Here is a 17,925-nt window from a genome sequence, read left to right as displayed (position 1 = left end):
TTATTACTTTTATATTTTATTTTATTAGGTTCTTTTAAATAGCTTTTCTGAAAGTGCAGAAATTCAAGCTGTTATCAGCTGAACACAACTTTCACTTTTAAGCTGGTAACTGCAGCTTTTTCTTCTACAAAAACAGTTAATATACACAAAACATGATGACTTTTCCTCTTCTTTTCCAATCAAAAAAACTGCTGAGAAAAGCTCAGCAGAAATTACCCACTCAGGTTTGGGAAGCATGAGGATATTACAGAACCATACCATTCTCTGAAGGACAGGGACATTTTCTGTCAGCCAGCCACCCAACCACTTTAGCATGCTCTGGATCATTTTTCTGGGCACAGTTGTAGCTTCTTACCACTGCATTGCCACTATGATTTACATCCATAAAACCTGGCAGCAGCTACAAAAAACCACAACAAAAAGCAGCAACTGAATCTCTAGCTGGAAGGCACCATTTGCAACAGCTGTAACAACATCCAACTGGTAAAAACTTAAAAGAAATATGAAAATTGAGATTTAATCAAAGAAACAGATTAAAGAAAGATCAGCAACATAAGGAAGGGATACAGGAGAGAACGACAGCTGAGGAAAATGACAGGCACAATTCACATGGAATTGTTACTTTTAAAACAGAATTATTATAGAACAGTGTTGTCCTGCATTACCTCATTTTCAGAGTACGTGTCATCATCCACCTCCATCAAAAATATGATCCCTTTTGGATGCCAACAAATATGTACGAATTTAAACAATCTCAGGACAATAAATTACATAGGATGATGAAAAAGGAGGCAATGGCATAAGCTACATTTTAGTATCACAAATTAGTCAAAGAATATTAAAGCAGTTAAGTAGGAATTAAAATATTTTTAAAGAATCAATTTGTGTTTTATCAAAAGAATTCTGAAGCACAAATTCACGATTTTGACAAAATGCTTCAAAGAATGAACAAGTTCTTTATATTAATCTGGCTATAATTTAAAAAAAATATATCTATAGGTAGAAAAGTAGCAAAGCATTGTTGTGAATCAAAGCAGCTCGAAAAATCCAGTATGTGTAGGAAGTGAATTGTATTGCTGTCCTGAAATCCCACACAAGGACAAGTGTATGGGTAAGTTAGGGGGGAAACAGAGGGGCAGATTTTAAAGAGGTGTTTTTTAGTTATATTGAGATTAAAGATGGGGATTTATGACCTCTAACACGCTACAGGAAATCAGCATCACACCATCCAAAGGAGAAAAAACCAAACAAACAACAGCAACCACTAACATCTTACATATTGTCTTTGGTTGTTTAATATCAAGAAATACTTTTTACAGAATATGTGGAAACTATTCCTTTGAAATTCATTCTGTGTCAATACCTTCCCTGTGGCCTCTCTGGTAAACCAGAGGACAGGCTTTACCTTCTCTGAATAGTTTGCTTTTTTCTACATTTTTATCATCTCTCTTCAAAACTCCAATTTCTTCAATTTACAGGCTTTTTTACCAAAATGGTTTAACTACAACAGACTTTACATTGTATAGTGAAGGTATTTTTCTTGCATTATAAACTTAGAACTTACTAAAACAATTTTCCACAAGATACTATTGAACTTACAGCAGGATTTAGAGACAGGAATAATGAACATTTGCAAGAATAATAACTAAAATGAAAACCAACCCAAAACTCCTAAGGTTACATTAGCAAGGATTAAAAGTTTTCTCTCTCTAAGATCTTAAGATCTTAAAATTACTGCTTTAAAAAGTCTTGTACCAGAAAGGAGTTTTCAATTGCCAGCTAGAGGTGCTCAGTAGTTGAGGAGAGGGGAATGGGAGGGGATTTTAGGGTTTTCCCCTCATTCCCTGGCTGTCTGGCCAATTAAGCTCAAAATGCTTACCAGGTGTATGATCAATTTATGGAATGAAAGTAGCATACACATTTAATGGTATTTCCATTGGACTATGTACAGCATCTCCAATGTCAGAATCAAAAGCATTCTGAGTAAAATCAGATCATAGTTATTAGGAAAAAGAAACCAACAGAAAGGTTATTAATACACCTTTAAAAAACGTAACACAAAAATAATTAACCACTGCTTTCTTGGCATGTAAAAGTTCTATACAAATTTTAAAAATTTTATTTGCAGGTACTAACCTCTTCAAAAGCTCACTCTGTATTTACACTAATTCTTTTAACAAGTTTATCTCAAATTAAAGCATATTTAAAACAATCATGATTGCATTAACTTTTCTGCTTTAAATTATTACCCAATTAGTGCTTTATTCACATTTTAAAAACTTGTACAATTTATTACAAATATAAAACAGTGCAGTTTTTCATACATTATCCCAACTCTGAGACAAACACTTAAAAGACATGGAAAAAGATTTTGATTTCTATAAACATAACATTTGCATTACTCATACCCCTTTCTTCACTGTCCTCCCATAACCCCAATTTAAAAAGATCAAACATACAACATACTGTAGGTTTATTTTTATTCAAAAAGTTACTGTCTCAAGACATAAATACAAATCAGAAAACAGTACAATTAGGACAATAGAATGTGGAGGACAACAGGTTAAGGTAAATATATAAAACATTTTTAGCTGGTTGAAAACAAAGCTGTAAGAACTGCTTTCACAAAGAAACACTCCTTCAAGAGTAAGAAAAATCAACTTAAGTTTAAAATCATATATACAGTCCTCTCAGCAGTTCTATTAAATGCAGTGGTGTGGAAAACAATATAGGCAGTACTTTTAGACATGAGAGTATTTATTTATGTAAAATGAGTTAGGCAGATCTAGTTTTCATTTTGTTGTTACCCCATGACCTAGTAAAATAATTATATTTTATCATGATCCTTTAGATAATCTATGGTTTTTGGCTACCACAGCCGAATGTTTAATTTCTGAGTCTAAAAACAGGAAGCCTTTTTGTATTCACCCATCTGGGGAGATTCTTGTATTGCAAGCGTATTAAGGCATGGAATGATTAAAATAATATACCTCGAGAACTGAGAGACAACTGACAAAAAATATACATATGTAATATAAGTTAATATTTCCTTTAAAATGATGTCTAGCTGCCTAAGCCTTGCAAAATGAGTCAATGTCAAAATGGCATAGATCCACTTTCTGTTTTAGACCAAATTTAATTTATTTGTGAATGGACACAAAATGAAATTTAAAGCTTAGCTTTCAAAGAATATTATGGGTTGTTTATGAGTTTCTATTATCCAATCTAATTTACATATAGAGGAAATGTACTGTAACCTGTTAGAAGTATCTTTAACCTGAAGACTGCTTGCAAAGACAGATAGATAAAACAATATAAAATACAAATTTAAAAATCATTTTTAAAGCATGAATTCTCATGCTCTTCTATTTTTAAACATTGTTAAACTTTCAATATATTTCTGAAACCTCATAATTTTAAGTTGGAATTTAAAAGTAAGAAAAAACTAAACAAACTGCGCAATTATAAAATCAGCACCAATTTATATATATATATAATTTTATTTAAAATTTAGATCCCTATTCCCACACTCTAATAAGCTGTATAATTTTTGTTTAGAATTTTTCTGCAAACATACTACAATAAGCTTCTTTTATTTGGAGACAAAATACAGTGGCACTACTGGAAGGAATTTCACAACATTACATTTTTCTTAAAGGACAAGCAAACTTTCAGGGTTGGTAATGGGCAAGCAAGAGTGAAATCTGTTACGTTCTGGTAGCTTATAGCTTATGGACCTTTCTGAGAAGGCTAACATGAAGCTTTTGGAATAAAAAGTGTGTTTGAGATTAAAAAGCTGTTAAAATTCTGCTTTATGTATTTTTTTCCATGATTAATTGATACAAACCTTCTGTTTGCTGAAGTTTGCATTTAATTAAAAATACTGACAACTCTTCTGGTTCATTCTGCACTGTGAGAAAACCAATCCATCTACTATTACAGCTCATGGACGTGAACAGCAATCCAGCAGAGCTCATGATTATTTAGTATAGCCAGCAAATGTAGAGAGAGGGGCTCAAATCTGTACCAAACACCTCTCAGACTGTTAAGATTAAAACTCGGAGGGAATACTTCTTATGATCCAGAAATAAACTGATAGCACATAAATAAAATATTGAATTTTTTTCCCAACAAAAAGTGTAGCTTATCCTCAAATTGTTTACTTGTCCTTTACATTTCTTTTTTTCTTTCAGGCAAACAAAACTGCCCCTTCAATGCACTTGATCTTGAAAGCATGTCATTCTCCTTAGAGAAAAATCTGTTCAGAATTTCACTGTATCTACCACAATTTTGTATTGAAAAACTTCCTCTTCCACTTAGAAAATGACTTCACCACTGATTTATTTGCTGCTCTGGTATTAAAACATTGACACCCCAAGAACCTAAAAAAAAAGTTAGAAACGGTGTCAATTTGTAGTCTAATACACATTTAACAAATAACAAAGCAATTAGTATATAATTTAAGATTAAGACACTTCAAGATATGTTAAGGCATTATTAAGTTTATTTTTCTTCCAAACCAGATTAACCACACTTCTGATTTAGATAATAATACGAAAAGGGCTCCTCATTCATTAGAAATATTTTTCTCACACTTTATATTAACTAGATCCAGTAGGAATAAAGCTGTGTTTTAATTATTTTAGGTAATAATTTCAAAAGAATTTTTAGTTAGGTGCCTAACTCAGACTTCTTTGACATTCTATTGGCACTAACCTGAAATCAAATGTGTTATTACCAGCTACTAAACCTGGGACCAAACACTCCAGACACTGGCTGCTGCTGTGTCTGTGGTCACAGAAACCACAGGCCATCCCACATCAGCCAACCAGGACACAAATTTAACATTTCCTAGGAAATGTATTCACTCTGTCAGGAAGACAGTGAAAAATCAAACAATCATCAGGTAAAATCAAACAACTGTACTTCAGGAGATTGTGTAACTAGGGAAAGAAACAAAGAGTCAGTTTCTACTTCCCAGGTGAGAAAGCCATACAAATTTGTCAATGGAGTATGTATGATCACTGATGTGCCAAAAAACCCAAGAAGATCCAGATTTTGTGACTGTCCTAGCTTTTTAAGACTTCTTAAAATCAGTGAGAGCCAAAACAGACCAAATATTCCTGAACCTTAACACTGCTGTTCATATTTATCTGTTTAGAAACTGTTTTTTTACTGTTCTTTGAATTAAATTCACTTTGGGTGCCTCCTACAACAGAGCACACAGAACTGCCTCTGGTGCCAGCAGTAACTGGGCACATCCGACTACAAGTCTAGTCATAAGCCATGTGCATCTGAATAAATTAAGCAGCTTTATTATGTCTACACCTATTAAAAACACGCGCAAGGGCCCTCTGAAATGAACTCTGTGACTACAGCGAGTTCTCTCTGTCCGAGGCTGCCCGCAGGGATTATCCGCACGCAGCGCTGCCCCGGCCTGGCTCCCGCTGCCCGCGGCTGCCCCCGCGCGGCCGCTCCCGCGCACTGCGCCCGCGGGGAACCGGCGGGAGCGGCCCCGGCAGGGAGAGCTGCAGAGCTAAAGGCCGCTCAAACCGGCTACATGAAACCTGCAGAAGGCCAAGGCTTCAGCACGGCCAGGCTAAAAAGTGACTGGTACTTCACAGATCAGTCCAGGAAAAATCGAGAAGAGATGGGGAAGAACTATTGCAAAACAGAATGTCAGAACAGGCGAGAGATTTTCTTGGTGTTAATTCAGGAAAAGAACACACAACAGCCAGACGCACAACCTAACTGATTCATTATTACTAAAGCAAAGCCCTACTGGTACAAAATATATGGATTTGCAATTATAACAGTATTTCGGACTTCTTTCTCCCATAAACAAGAACAGGTTCACGCTGCAACAATACTGTAAAAAAATACATAACCATCTTCCAAATTCCACCAAGCTGTCCAAGATTCCCAGGAAGCCTTGTTGTACTGTCCTCTGCTGGCTTGCTGCAGCTTGTTATTTCCAGTGTAATTTTGTACCAGCTACCCAAGGTCAAAAATGGCTGCATACTTTACAAGTGGTTCAAGACAGAAGGAATCCCTCATGCAGATTTTTAAAAGAGAATAGAGACTGCAGATTTATCAAGTCGGATAAAAGGGCAACTGCAAGCAGAAACTACAGACTTCGGATGTTTTGGACCTAAAACTTTATATGGAAAGAAAAAATACCTCTCATCTCTATAAACAGATATCTGTATTATCTCTTATTTTCTCCATTATCTTACTTATGCACAAAAGTAAATATGCCAATTAAAAAAAAACCCACAAAATGCAAACAATCTAATGCTGACATTTGGTAATGACATCAGAGTCACTGAACTAAGCTCAGCACAACAGGAAACTTGCCTTGAATACTGTGTATGCACATTTCTTCATTTTTCTAATGCTCTTTGCTATCAGCCTCTGCTAGAGTCTTTTTTGTAACAAATGTGTTTTCTGCTCAGAATCATAGGCTTTTAACTCTTACATAGCTATATATAGATATTAAGAACAAAAATCCCATAGAAGTGCAAGAAACACTGACTATCCTAGAATGTATGGAGCTGAATTACTGTACCAGTCTGTCAAAATAAGCTAACAATGACAACCTGAAGATTGCTTTCTTTCCATTTAAAATCTGCAGTAAGAGAGTATGGCAACCTTAAGACTGATTTCCATTACTTTCCCCTTATGTAAGTTAACCTACCGATTCATCCATGATTGAAGCAGGGTCAAAGAAATCTGGTTTTAGCTCCGTTCGTTCTCTCCTGTTCTTTGACGGTGGCTTTAGAAAGCAAACAGACAAACAGGTTAAGTGCAATTTCACCAGAAAAACAAGAGCTGAACTCTCAAGGGGTAAGAATTCACAAGGGATAAATGTTATTAGTTATGGCAGGAAGTGTTCTTGTTTTTTGTATGGCAGTTGGAGCAGATGGCTCTTGTATACAGACAACAGCACAGCCCTTTAGCAATGCAGAAAGCAACCCGAATGATTTTGTTTTATTGAAAGAAAAATGTCATTCAAATATCTTACTTTAAAAGCATAACTACAAATCCCAAGACCACTAAAAGAGAAGTAAATTTCTTACTAGGTCTATGTCCATGGTGTCAAAATCCATGCCTTCATTAAGATCTTCAATCCGCCCTTCTGATGACATCATCACATCTTCAACAATTGGCTCTTCATCATCTTCCATTAGACTTGTGCCACGTCGACTGAAATGAAAAGCAATACCGTTTAGCACTAAATCAAGTTAACTTCCATCTATTTAAAAAGCTAATGCTCAGTAAGGGACTCCCAACAAATGATAATTCCATTAGATAAAACAGAAATGAAGTAATGAAATGAATGCACAACTACTACTAAAGAGAGCTGGTATTTAACCAGAAGATACTAAGAGAACGTGGGAGATTGCCCAACAAAGGTCACTTCAGACAACTGTGGTACATTGCTAAACGGGTATTCTGAGAGGGTGTGAGAACTGGTAAGCAGATCTACTCCATACCTAATTTACACTCAAGTGAGAAAGAACTAAAGTTTTGCCACTTAAAGAAAAATTGTTTCTGCCTTATGATAAGGCCAGGCAGAATGCCTTTGAAATAAAGTAGATGTATAATACCACTACAAATACTCCCACACAGTCCTTCATCCTCTCTCCTCATAAATTCTACATGAAACATCAGATCTTATGAGAAAACTAAGGAGTCATTCTAGTTATACTAATTGGTGTCACTGAATTAAAAAAAGCCACCACTGAAACTATGTTACATTAAGTACTGGAAATAAAAAAATCAAAAGTAGGGGAAAGATGTATAGCTCCTCAATACATGAGCCCTCAACAATGCTCTCAACCATGCCCATGGTTTTTGTTTGCAATGTGTACTTTCTTTCTGTGGAACCACACTGTCCTTAAGAATGCAGAGAACTTTTAAACTTGGAAGATGATCCCTCTCAAAAGATACAGGTGCTACCACTGCACTTATAAACCCTCCCCAACCCACTGAAGGAACATTCCACTCCACTCACATGGCGTGTTGCAAGTTGCTTCTCAGCTTGACGTAGTTCATCGCTGCCCTCTCCTGTTGTTGTCGCGCGGCTTCTTCCTGTTGCCTTTGAGCCAACATCCACGTTACTTGCGTGCTTAAAAAGACCATTATTCTATTTTAAACATGTACTGGTTTTGTGTACGGACACTAACACAAAGCAGACCTACTGGTGTACGTACTTGTAGTCGAGCGGCGGTTGGTGGTGCTCGGGCTGCATAGGATAGACACCCATGTAGTTCTCGTCGGGTCGCAATCTCTTGGGCTCCCTCATTATCGTGGAGGTGAGCTGAGGTGTCTGCATCATGACTGGTGTGTGCATTGACTGCTCCCTGTTCAGCCACATACTGTCACTACTGCTGCTTTCTTCAGCTGGAAGCAAACACAGGAAGAACACCCATGAAGTTTCTTTCAAACTAGTTTAAAAGTGAATGCTAAAACACAAATTAAATGGGTGATATAGAGAATCAATTGCTCTACTTTTTGCCACGAAGTCTTATATGTGCCTCAAAGGGCCTGGACTTATAATCACTGGCTGGAGCATTTCTATACTTTTCTATTGTATGACTCAACAATGTATAGTGCCCTTATCTTCTTTTGTGAATCAAATGAATGCTTTTCCCATTAAGACACATACATGATCAGAGGCTACCTGTTCTGAAAAAACACATAAAGGCATACCAATATAGTCACACTAAAAAAATATGGAACAATATGTGCGGTTTATATGAATATCTATTCTAGTAAATTTTAAGATGAGAGAAGTTCTACCTTCGGGTACTTTCCGCTTGCCTGTTGCTGGCTTTGTCTTCTTATTTCTTACTGTAGATCCTCGACTACTGATTCCACTGATCACTGACATGGTATCATCATCCCCACCAGCTAACAAAGAGTTTCGGTAGGACATGAGAGGAAGCCACACATCTTCTCTTCGTAGAGACATCTGAAAGGTCATGAACTTCTCCAAGTAAACATACCTTTAAATGAAATGAGAAACATAGAGATACAAAAAATCTGTGACAATATGCTACCATGTCAAGATAAGTAGCTACTGAAATAATCAGCCCATGTTTCTCATCTAGTTAACACAAAGGCCTGACAACAGCAAATCTGGAACACAATTTCTGTTTACCCACCATAAAATGAAAAATAACAACGATAAATACAATTTACCTTCTGTGAGTACACTTGACTACGTTAGTGTAAACTTACCTTGATGTGTCAAAGATTCCACTTTAGATGACTACAACACACAAACATTTATTCTGATGCATATCTTTTGTGGTTATCATTACAAATACTACGAATATTAAAATACTTACACTGTTCTTTTGTCTTGTCTGAGAAGTTTCGAGGAGAACTCACTGAGAATATCGAGAAATGCCAAATTTAATGGTGGGTGGCTCTCACCTTGTGGATTAGGCTCCTTAAAAGCAAATTCTATGCCATCCCTAAGAACAAATAAAAAATTACATCAGAAAAAGAACAAACAGAAGTTCAAAGCACTGTGAGCTACCAAAATCAAACACCTTTCCTTTATGTCAAGAAAGCAATAATTTGATGTTTCCATATTCCAGCAAAAAAAGTGAACACTAGTTATTATTTGCACCTGGACAAACTTCCTGTCATGGAATTTCTACCTTGCATTGTAGGTTTCCTGCATGAGGCCAACATGACCACCACTGACAATGAAGTGGATCTGTTCTTATTGTTATGGACCAGCCATTAAAAAGGCTTTTTCATTATAGCATTGACACTGCTATCATTTACACACTTATACAATGATGCTGGAGAACACCAACAATATTACATGTTTAGGTTTCACCCAGAGGCAAAACTGCAGTCATCCCCTAATTAATATACGGGCTATATCATCTCTAGGGTTGATGCACTTAGTATTAACAAACTTATTTTCAAAGACTAAGGAGATTATCTTAGGTTAGTCAAGAAGTGTTTACAAAAATGGAAGTAATACAAAGCACACAATTACTTGTGTAACATAGCAATAGCTTCTCTTGTTTTCAACTGATCCAATCCAAATGTTAAAGCAAAACGTCGAGCAAGTTCCTTTATGCCACTGAATGTTGGTGATGATCTATCAAAATTATAACCATTTTCTTGAATCATTTCATTGAAGAGCTGCATGGAATAAAAAGGGAAATTTTTTTGTATTAAAAGATTATGCCAAAGTTTGGACCAATACACAGAGATAAGTTTCAGTTTAAAAGTATGTTTCACAGCTTTTGCCCCCCTAGTCCTAATCTGACAACACCAAGAGACAAACATGGACATTTTGGACAGCAAGGTCAGGGCTACTCTTGAAGAGTCTGCACCCAGAGATAAACTTTGAAATGCACTGATCAAGCACTCAATCAAACTGCAGACATAGTGGATGACAGATTTCAGTGCTTCACTAAATCAAGGTTTTCTAAAGTCGAGAATACAAAAAATTAGTAGGATTCCCTAATTACATACACCAACAGGGAAGAAATAAATGGGGTGATCCTCACCTGGTCTTTCCTAAAATACTTTGTCAAACTACTAGTTCCCAATTCTTTTTTTTTTTCTTCTCAAAATATAAGGAAGAAACTCTAAAATGGAAATGTTTTCAGGGAAATTGCCAAAGACACCAGAAATTCTGTCACCGATTATGAGATTTTTAAGTACTTATCAATAGCTGTCAAAGCCAAATACTCTGAACTTCAGAGTCTTTTCTTTGATCAATCCTTTCTCAATCCTACTGAATTCAACTACAATTCACTTCAATAATATTTTTTTTAATTTTGTGTAACACACCCTTTACTCTTTTGTATTACAAAGAATAAAACAAAGAGTCTTTAGTTACATATTTTACACTGCAGTTCTACCAGCTACTTAAGAGTCATGCTGCCATCAAAATGAAAGGCCTCATCCTCCCTTGTTTTGGCAATATTCATATTGCTAAAGCAGTCCTTACTTTAAAAAGAACTATTTCCATTTGGCCTCCACCAGGCTCAATATCCAGACCCACAGTCAATAGGCAGCTTTCTAACCTTTAGTAAAAAACCAGGGATAGAGAAAATATATTTGGATAGATTTTCCTTTCATGGACAGCAGTAATCTATGTTGGATTACAGTGTTTTGGAGATATATATCTCTACTGTTCTGAGCCTGTGAATAAAATCCATGCAGATGGTTTTGTGAGCAGATGCATCAAATGCTAACTTTAACTGAATTCAACAGGTTTCCACACAAACTTTACTGAAGACAGCACTAAAGTATGTTTGAAGTGTGTGAAATCTCTACTAAATATCAGGAAATTACTAAAACTTCAAATTAATCCTCAGAATAGTTTAGAAAACCCAAAACCAAAACAACACACCAAAAGCAAAACAAAACCCCCACAAAAAAACCCCCAACCCCCTACCACACAGGCAGGAAGTATTTATCTGCTCACAAACTAGTAAAATGGGCGTATTACAACATATATCTGAATACTTAAACTATTGTTTTAGAGTTATGATGGTTTCATAGTTACATTCATTTTGTATTTATTGACCTCTCCTACATTTTTGTGGTACAATATTTGTTAAGTATAGGAAGACTTGCGGCAGTTTTTCACACAGTTACAGAAAACTTGTTTCAGTTTAGACCTGCTTATCCCAACTGCCCATAAAAATTTCATCACCAATATCTCAAACTAGTTACTAAACAACAGGACATCATCTAGAGTATGGAATTTCATGCATAAAAATACTGTAAACTCTTACCTGCTGCAAACTAAGAATAAGTGTTTTAGCACACTGGATTTTGTCTATCTGTCTTGTTTTACTCATGGTTTCTTTAATAATGTCACCATAGTCATTGTAATACTAGGAAAAACAAACAAAAAGGTTAACTGTCAATGTTAGTTGAAAACATTGCAACTACTGAATTCTTCTGAAAACAAAATCTAGGATATGCTCTTTTAAAAAGAAAAATTAATCATTATCTAAAGGAAAAAAACCCCAACATGTTCATGATTACACCAAAATTACACCCTAAACCATCTCCAGAATAATAACTAAAAAAAACCTAAATGCAAAAAGAATAAACCCACTTTTCATTCTTGCAGTGAGTATTACTTTAGAGGCAAAATGACCTATTTATCTTCAAGGCCATGACATATTTGTTAACAGCACGTGTTCACCCCTTCAGGGTACAAGATTAGAATCTAATCTTTTTGCTAACTCCTGTAACTCTGGTGGGGAGTTTTATTTTCTCTGCTGAAAGGATGCACTTACAGAGAGCATCATAGGCATAATTTGTCCAACAAAGACAGCTGTCTGGTTGATTTTTAAGTATTTCAGGTTTAAGAAAGACCCAATTAGTTCTCTGGAGAATTGAAAAATATATGTAGGGCACTCAAGACAGATAAAAGCAGGCTGCCAAAATTTTAAGTTTTTAAGGTAATCACCAAGGAGCAAAGCTTTATCACATTCACAAAATGAGAACTCATATTAGTGTGCAGCTGTGAATCCCATGAGCCAGGAGAAGTTTTCATATTTAAGTAAGATTGAAACAGATATAAAGATAATGGGGAGAGGGGACTCAAATTTTACTTCTCTTCTACAAAGTTTAAACTTAAATTACTGGATGAGACTAGACATTATGGAGTTGATCTTGGGAAGAACATCCTCAAAAGGCCTACTAAACTAATAAGTGAATTAAAAATACACCATCAATCAGGATAAGAAAGTAAAACTAGTAAAAACAACATTAAAATAATTAGTTTTCCTCCTCGATCCCCACCACCCACACAAACACTGGGACTGTAAATCTCATCTCAGTAATTTTGTACATACAAAAAAGGGCCTACAACTCTGGAGTATTGAACTCTTCACATTTTGAACCAGTTATCTTGTAAGATAAAAAAGCAAGTAATAGTTAAAAATCCCACAACTACTGTATTCTGGTAGTTTTATGAAGTACCACTACTAAGCTTCAAATTTACCTTCATGTATTGCTTGAAAATGTCCGCGGCTGTGTTCATTTCCACCACAGTGTACACAATGAGCTTACAGAAAGCTGCAAGCAGGTTTCTTCTTTTGTGCAACGCTTCAATTTTGCTGGCTTCATCATCCTGCTGTCCATCTAGAAAGAGTTCAGAGCAGGAATACTGTCAGGTTTAAAGACTATGTTTAAACATTTATATATAAAACTGATAAGGGCTAGTGGTCATGATTCAGAAAATCAGATCTCATTTCTGATGGCAATGCACTTCACTGTCCACTGACATGTCTGTTACCCTGACACAGAGATAAATATTTGAGCCTATTTAACCAAACCTTTATTGCAATTATCCTACATGTTGCCAATACAGAAAATCCTTTAATCAGCTGCTGACATTTAAAAGCCACACCTACCTCTGTGCACATGCACACCTTTCAATGACAAAACAAAATTAGAACAAAAAAACAACCAGGCAAACAAGAAAGAACCCAACAACAAAATACCACCACCAGAAAAACCCAGAAATGCACAAGGAAACAAAGTTATTAGTTAGAAAATAAAAAATAAAAAGAAAATTTAAGTTTTGTACAAACCTGCACTATTATTATCATCATCCTGATCAATGAAGACATGATCTAAAATAAAACTGAGTAGTTCAGATTGCAAGGAAGAATCAGGAGTGTAAACAAGTGGCTCCAACATGTCACGTCCTCCTGTCATAATCTGATGGCTGAAGATCATCAACACATCACACAGAATTGTGAAAGCCTGTTAAAAAGAAACCTTAATAAATACTTGTTTGGAAAGTGGATTTTATTTAGAATAATGTATTTGCAATTGACAAAATACTCAAGATCTCAACAGTGTACACATGCCACTGAAGTCCTACACAACTACAAAGGCCAAATGAAGTCAAAATGTGCATAGCTTCACACAGCAAGTTCCTGTATAAAGACTGGGTCTCCAAATAAAAATATTGCACAGACGATGCAAAACTAAATGTGAAAATACTGCAAGACTAAAACATGAGAAGCCTGAAACTCTCTAATTCTACCTGATGGATACTCATTAGGTCACTAGAGAACTTTGTGGACTTTGACCACAGTACAGTCTCCTTTTTGCAGTCTTTTCTGCAAATTGTTTCAATCATGTTTGTTTAACATATAGCAGCTGAGATTATTCAATCCCTTTAAATCCTAATATCCGAAAATCCAAAGTGCAAGCAACTTTTTCTTTTGCTGGCTAACTCATACATTGGATACCATATTTAGATTTCTGTACTCCACTGCCCCAGAAGGTTTAAATGTCTTAGTACAGACACAGAGACTAACATTCTTCAAAACTAGCAGACCAAGGCAACAAGCTCCTTAGTGCTGCACCTTCTCTTTGGCTCTAATCTCCCAAGTACCTCCATGAACAGGTTTGTTCTCTAACTCCTCAAAGTGAATATTACTAATTCCTGGTCACAAAAAATACATGTGCTCTCTGATGTCCCTTGTGTCCCTTCATGAGATTAGAGAAGGGAAGTGGAACCCACAGGAAGTGGAGCATTGTACCTATGTGACAGTGCCCTGTGTAACTAGGCAGCTCCAGTTTCTAGAGTGCTCACCAGAGTCTAAGAGTCACACAGCCTCTTAGAGAGACCTACTCAGAGAGCCTCAGTAATTTTTTTAACTAGCACTTGCACACCCTACACCTTATGACTATTACACTAGATAGCTCTTTGACACAGAACATACCTATTAAGCTCCAGGAATATTCTTGTTCTAGCAAGAGTTTCAAAAGCTGCAATTGTGAGACTCAGTGGACCAGATTTTCCACTTTAACCAGGTTATTATTATCTTCAGCAGCAAAAAGGCTACTGGCTTCCTATATCTTTAATTATACTGTCTACCTAGAAGATAATCTGGTCCTTCCCCTGTAGAGACATACTCAATTTTTCTTTCATTTTAGCATTTTAAAGATTGTCAAAGGCATTTACTTAGAATTAATTCTGCTATCAGTAACCTGTGCTGTTCACTGGAACTTCAAAGTCCTATGAGTGTCCTGGCCAAAGAAGTATTTGCCCACAGACTGAACAGACTCAGCCCCTACAGCTCGATTATTTGTTTTTTTTTTAAACTCTGTTATTCTCAGAACTCAGGACAAGTGTTTCCCAATGTCTCTTCTTTTTGAAACAGAACCAAAAACTAAGGACAACTCCCAAACCTTCACGCCAGCATTTCGAAAAAGTCAGGACTTCTGTCTCCTGCCTGAACTCTCATGAATTACTCACTCAAGCTCAATACCTACATTTTTTATGTCTGAAACATTTAAGAACTTACTTCCAGCTAAAACTGTCCCCACACAGGGCAACTGTATGAGGGACTAACTATAAAACTGCTCACATCTTTTCCAAGCAGTGTATCATTGCTGAGGCTTCCAAGCACTTGCTACAGCATCTCTAAACAACACTACTACATACAGAGCACTGAGAGACTGTTCCCTGAAGGTGACTCCAAAAATTTCCCATTTCCCATCAATAAACTCTCCTAGGTTACAGTGAATATTTTGTGCATGTATAAACATATACAAATTCATCTTAAGTAGTCATTTTTTTCCTTCTGATTTTGAGATCCCCAAATTCTTGGGACTCTGGAAAACCGAGGAATATATTGTGTTATGAAGCAACACAGAGAAGGAAGAAAAGAAAAGCTGCACGTGCATACATTCAAAGACAAAACAAAAAAAAACCCTTTTAAATTGCCATCTTTAGCCAGTTTGGAGGCTATGAATCCACAGCTCCACAGGAGATGTGGGTCATTAGCACATGGTAAGCAAGAGGTTTGAAATGGAACTCTCACTCAGCTTATACCCAGAGGCTTCTACAGTGCACCTGCAGAGTCATTACTTAAAGTAACAAAAAGCTCTTTTGCATAAAACATTATGCTGCCTAAAATTACTCAAAAGAATCAAGTTTAAATTGATTCTGAAATCTTATGTACATGAGGACAAGCACACAAGCACCATGTGCACTGACACTCAAAGGGCACTCAGCCTGAACAGCCAGGACATAAAGTTCCCACACAAGTGCCAAAAATATTAGCAAGAAGAACTTTTCAGCTGTGTTAAACGTACAGTATTACAAGACTCCAAGTAACAACAGCCACTAACCTGTTCCTTAACAGCAGTATTTACATTGGTCAGGTAGTGTTGACAGATTTGACAGAACACTCTCATCTGCTTCTTTAGACGTAGAAGATCCTCCTTTAAAGAGAATGATTTCATGTAACAGTTTTGCTTTTTCAATTTTGTAGTCCCATACAGTGCATTCGCTTTGGCAGAGCATTCCACCACAGACCTTAGTGGTAACATTCAAGTCCACTACATTATTTAAAAAAAATCACTATTACAAATAAAATTAGCAAGTAGCAATTTCCTTAATTTTGTCATTCTGTGTGGCACAGAAGACATGGCAGTTGGGATGAAAATTGTGTTATTTTATTAAAAAGTAGTAACTAAAAAACCTCTTATGTAGGAGCAGAAAATAATCTCAATAAAGGACCACTTTTCCATTTGGTTCCTTTCATTCCTGCTGAAAGTATTACAAATTACATTTTGCTGCAAAACAGCTAGGTTAATCTTCATTTCTAAACTAACTTGTCAGTATTTAGCTCATCTTCTGCCATTAGGCTTGTGATAAAGCTTGAATCACAGTTACAAAAACCTCAAGACTGCTGTTTACCCTTTAAGGAATAAGGTAACAAAACCTCCAAATCCTTCACACACCTACGCCGCCTCTCAACAATCTGTGCAGCCACTTCTTATCAGGTATTTGGGGTTGGAAATGTTAAAAGCCATTAAAACACAGATGGGTAAACTAACCAGCCAGTGGTGGAGTTCATATTCCTCTATAACACCTTCAGACTGTAATTACTCACTGGACTAAAGAAGTCTCAACAGATAGGGGAAAACCACAGTAATCTGATACAGGTGCTCACTGTTATAAGACCATTAAGTACAAGTTACATAGCATGATCTTCCACTCCTGCATCTACCAGAAGCTCAAACTACAACATCCTAAAATTAAATTTTAAAAAATTAAAGGAAAACCGTATTATCCTCACATTAAAATGAAAGTATTGTAATAACGGATTATTAATTACTCATACACTACTAATGTCATGAGTTCCTTCTGTTTTCTCCCTAGTAAATTGTGACAGTCATATACAACTTTTTTCCCCTACTTGTCTCCCCTCTGACATATAGAAAGGTGTGTTAACAGTAACTCCAGTAATGAAGTGGAACTCCAGCATACATTTCCAGTAAAAAAGCACTCTTCTTACAGGAACTGCAGAAAAAGTATGTTTGATTACAGAGATTACATTTTTTAATTTTAGATAGAGAAATCATTAAAATGTTTCAGCACTTCCAAATTCCATTCTAAACTAGCTAGGCCTTTTGAGAAAAGCCTTTTTTCATTTGGCAGTTCATACAGTGAACCACCTAATCAACCTCTTCAAGCAATGCTGGATACAGGAAACCTTAATCCTTTCTCTAAGATTTTTCAAGAAGTAAAATTGGAAAGATGACATTTGCCAGAGCTTTGCCCTTCAGGATTACTATACTTAGAACCAGAACAGGGCCTCTCATCATTCCCTGAAAAAATTTGAAATTTAACTTAATCGTTTCACATCTCTATTTAACAATAGATTGAAGACTGATGAAGGGTAAAGTAGGATTGTGACACACTGAGCAATAAGAATACTATGATAGTGTAAAAATTCTTAGATCTCACCAACTTGTCACTGATACTTCAAGGTTTCTAAACAAATCCAAATCCACTACCTGAGAGTAGTAAGACTAACTATTCTGTGTTTGGTAACTTCCATTCTACCCCTTCTTGTCATTGTTACTGTGGCTGATAGGTATCATGTTTAT

General features: G+C 36.1%; 1 protein-coding gene across 5 annotated transcripts in view; it reads right to left on the bottom strand.

Moving 5' to 3' along the window:
* Positions 1-2,096: 2,096 nt before the first annotated feature.
* STAG2 (STAG2 cohesin complex component) overlaps positions 2,097-17,925 on the bottom strand; it is a 73,024-nt gene continuing 57,195 nt past the window's right edge. For 3 of the 5 annotated variants that reach the window (XM_064426797.1, XM_064426799.1, XM_064426798.1), the window contains exons 23-34: positions 16,159-16,251; positions 13,599-13,773; positions 13,007-13,146; positions 11,784-11,885; positions 10,025-10,173; positions 9,357-9,485; positions 8,806-9,011; positions 8,217-8,406; positions 8,018-8,131; positions 7,080-7,206; positions 6,698-6,775; positions 2,097-4,382 (exon numbers count right to left, since the gene is read on the bottom strand). In XM_064426797.1, coding sequence (XP_064282867.1) covers positions 4,359-4,382; positions 6,698-6,775; positions 7,080-7,206; positions 8,018-8,131; positions 8,217-8,406; positions 8,806-9,011; positions 9,357-9,485; positions 10,025-10,173; positions 11,784-11,885; positions 13,007-13,146; positions 13,599-13,773; positions 16,159-16,251 — 1,527 coding nt within the window. In that variant the 3' untranslated portion in view covers positions 2,097-4,358. The other 2 variants (XM_064426802.1, XM_064426800.1) reach the window with 2 other exon arrangements.

The sequence above is a fragment of the Passer domesticus genome, chromosome 7 (genome assembly GCF_036417665.1).
Source record: "Passer domesticus isolate bPasDom1 chromosome 7, bPasDom1.hap1, whole genome shotgun sequence".
Taxonomy (NCBI): domain Eukaryota; kingdom Metazoa; phylum Chordata; class Aves; order Passeriformes; family Passeridae; genus Passer; species Passer domesticus.
The sequence above is the reverse complement of the archived record's forward strand: the minus strand, read 5'-3'. Positions and strand labels throughout refer to the sequence as shown.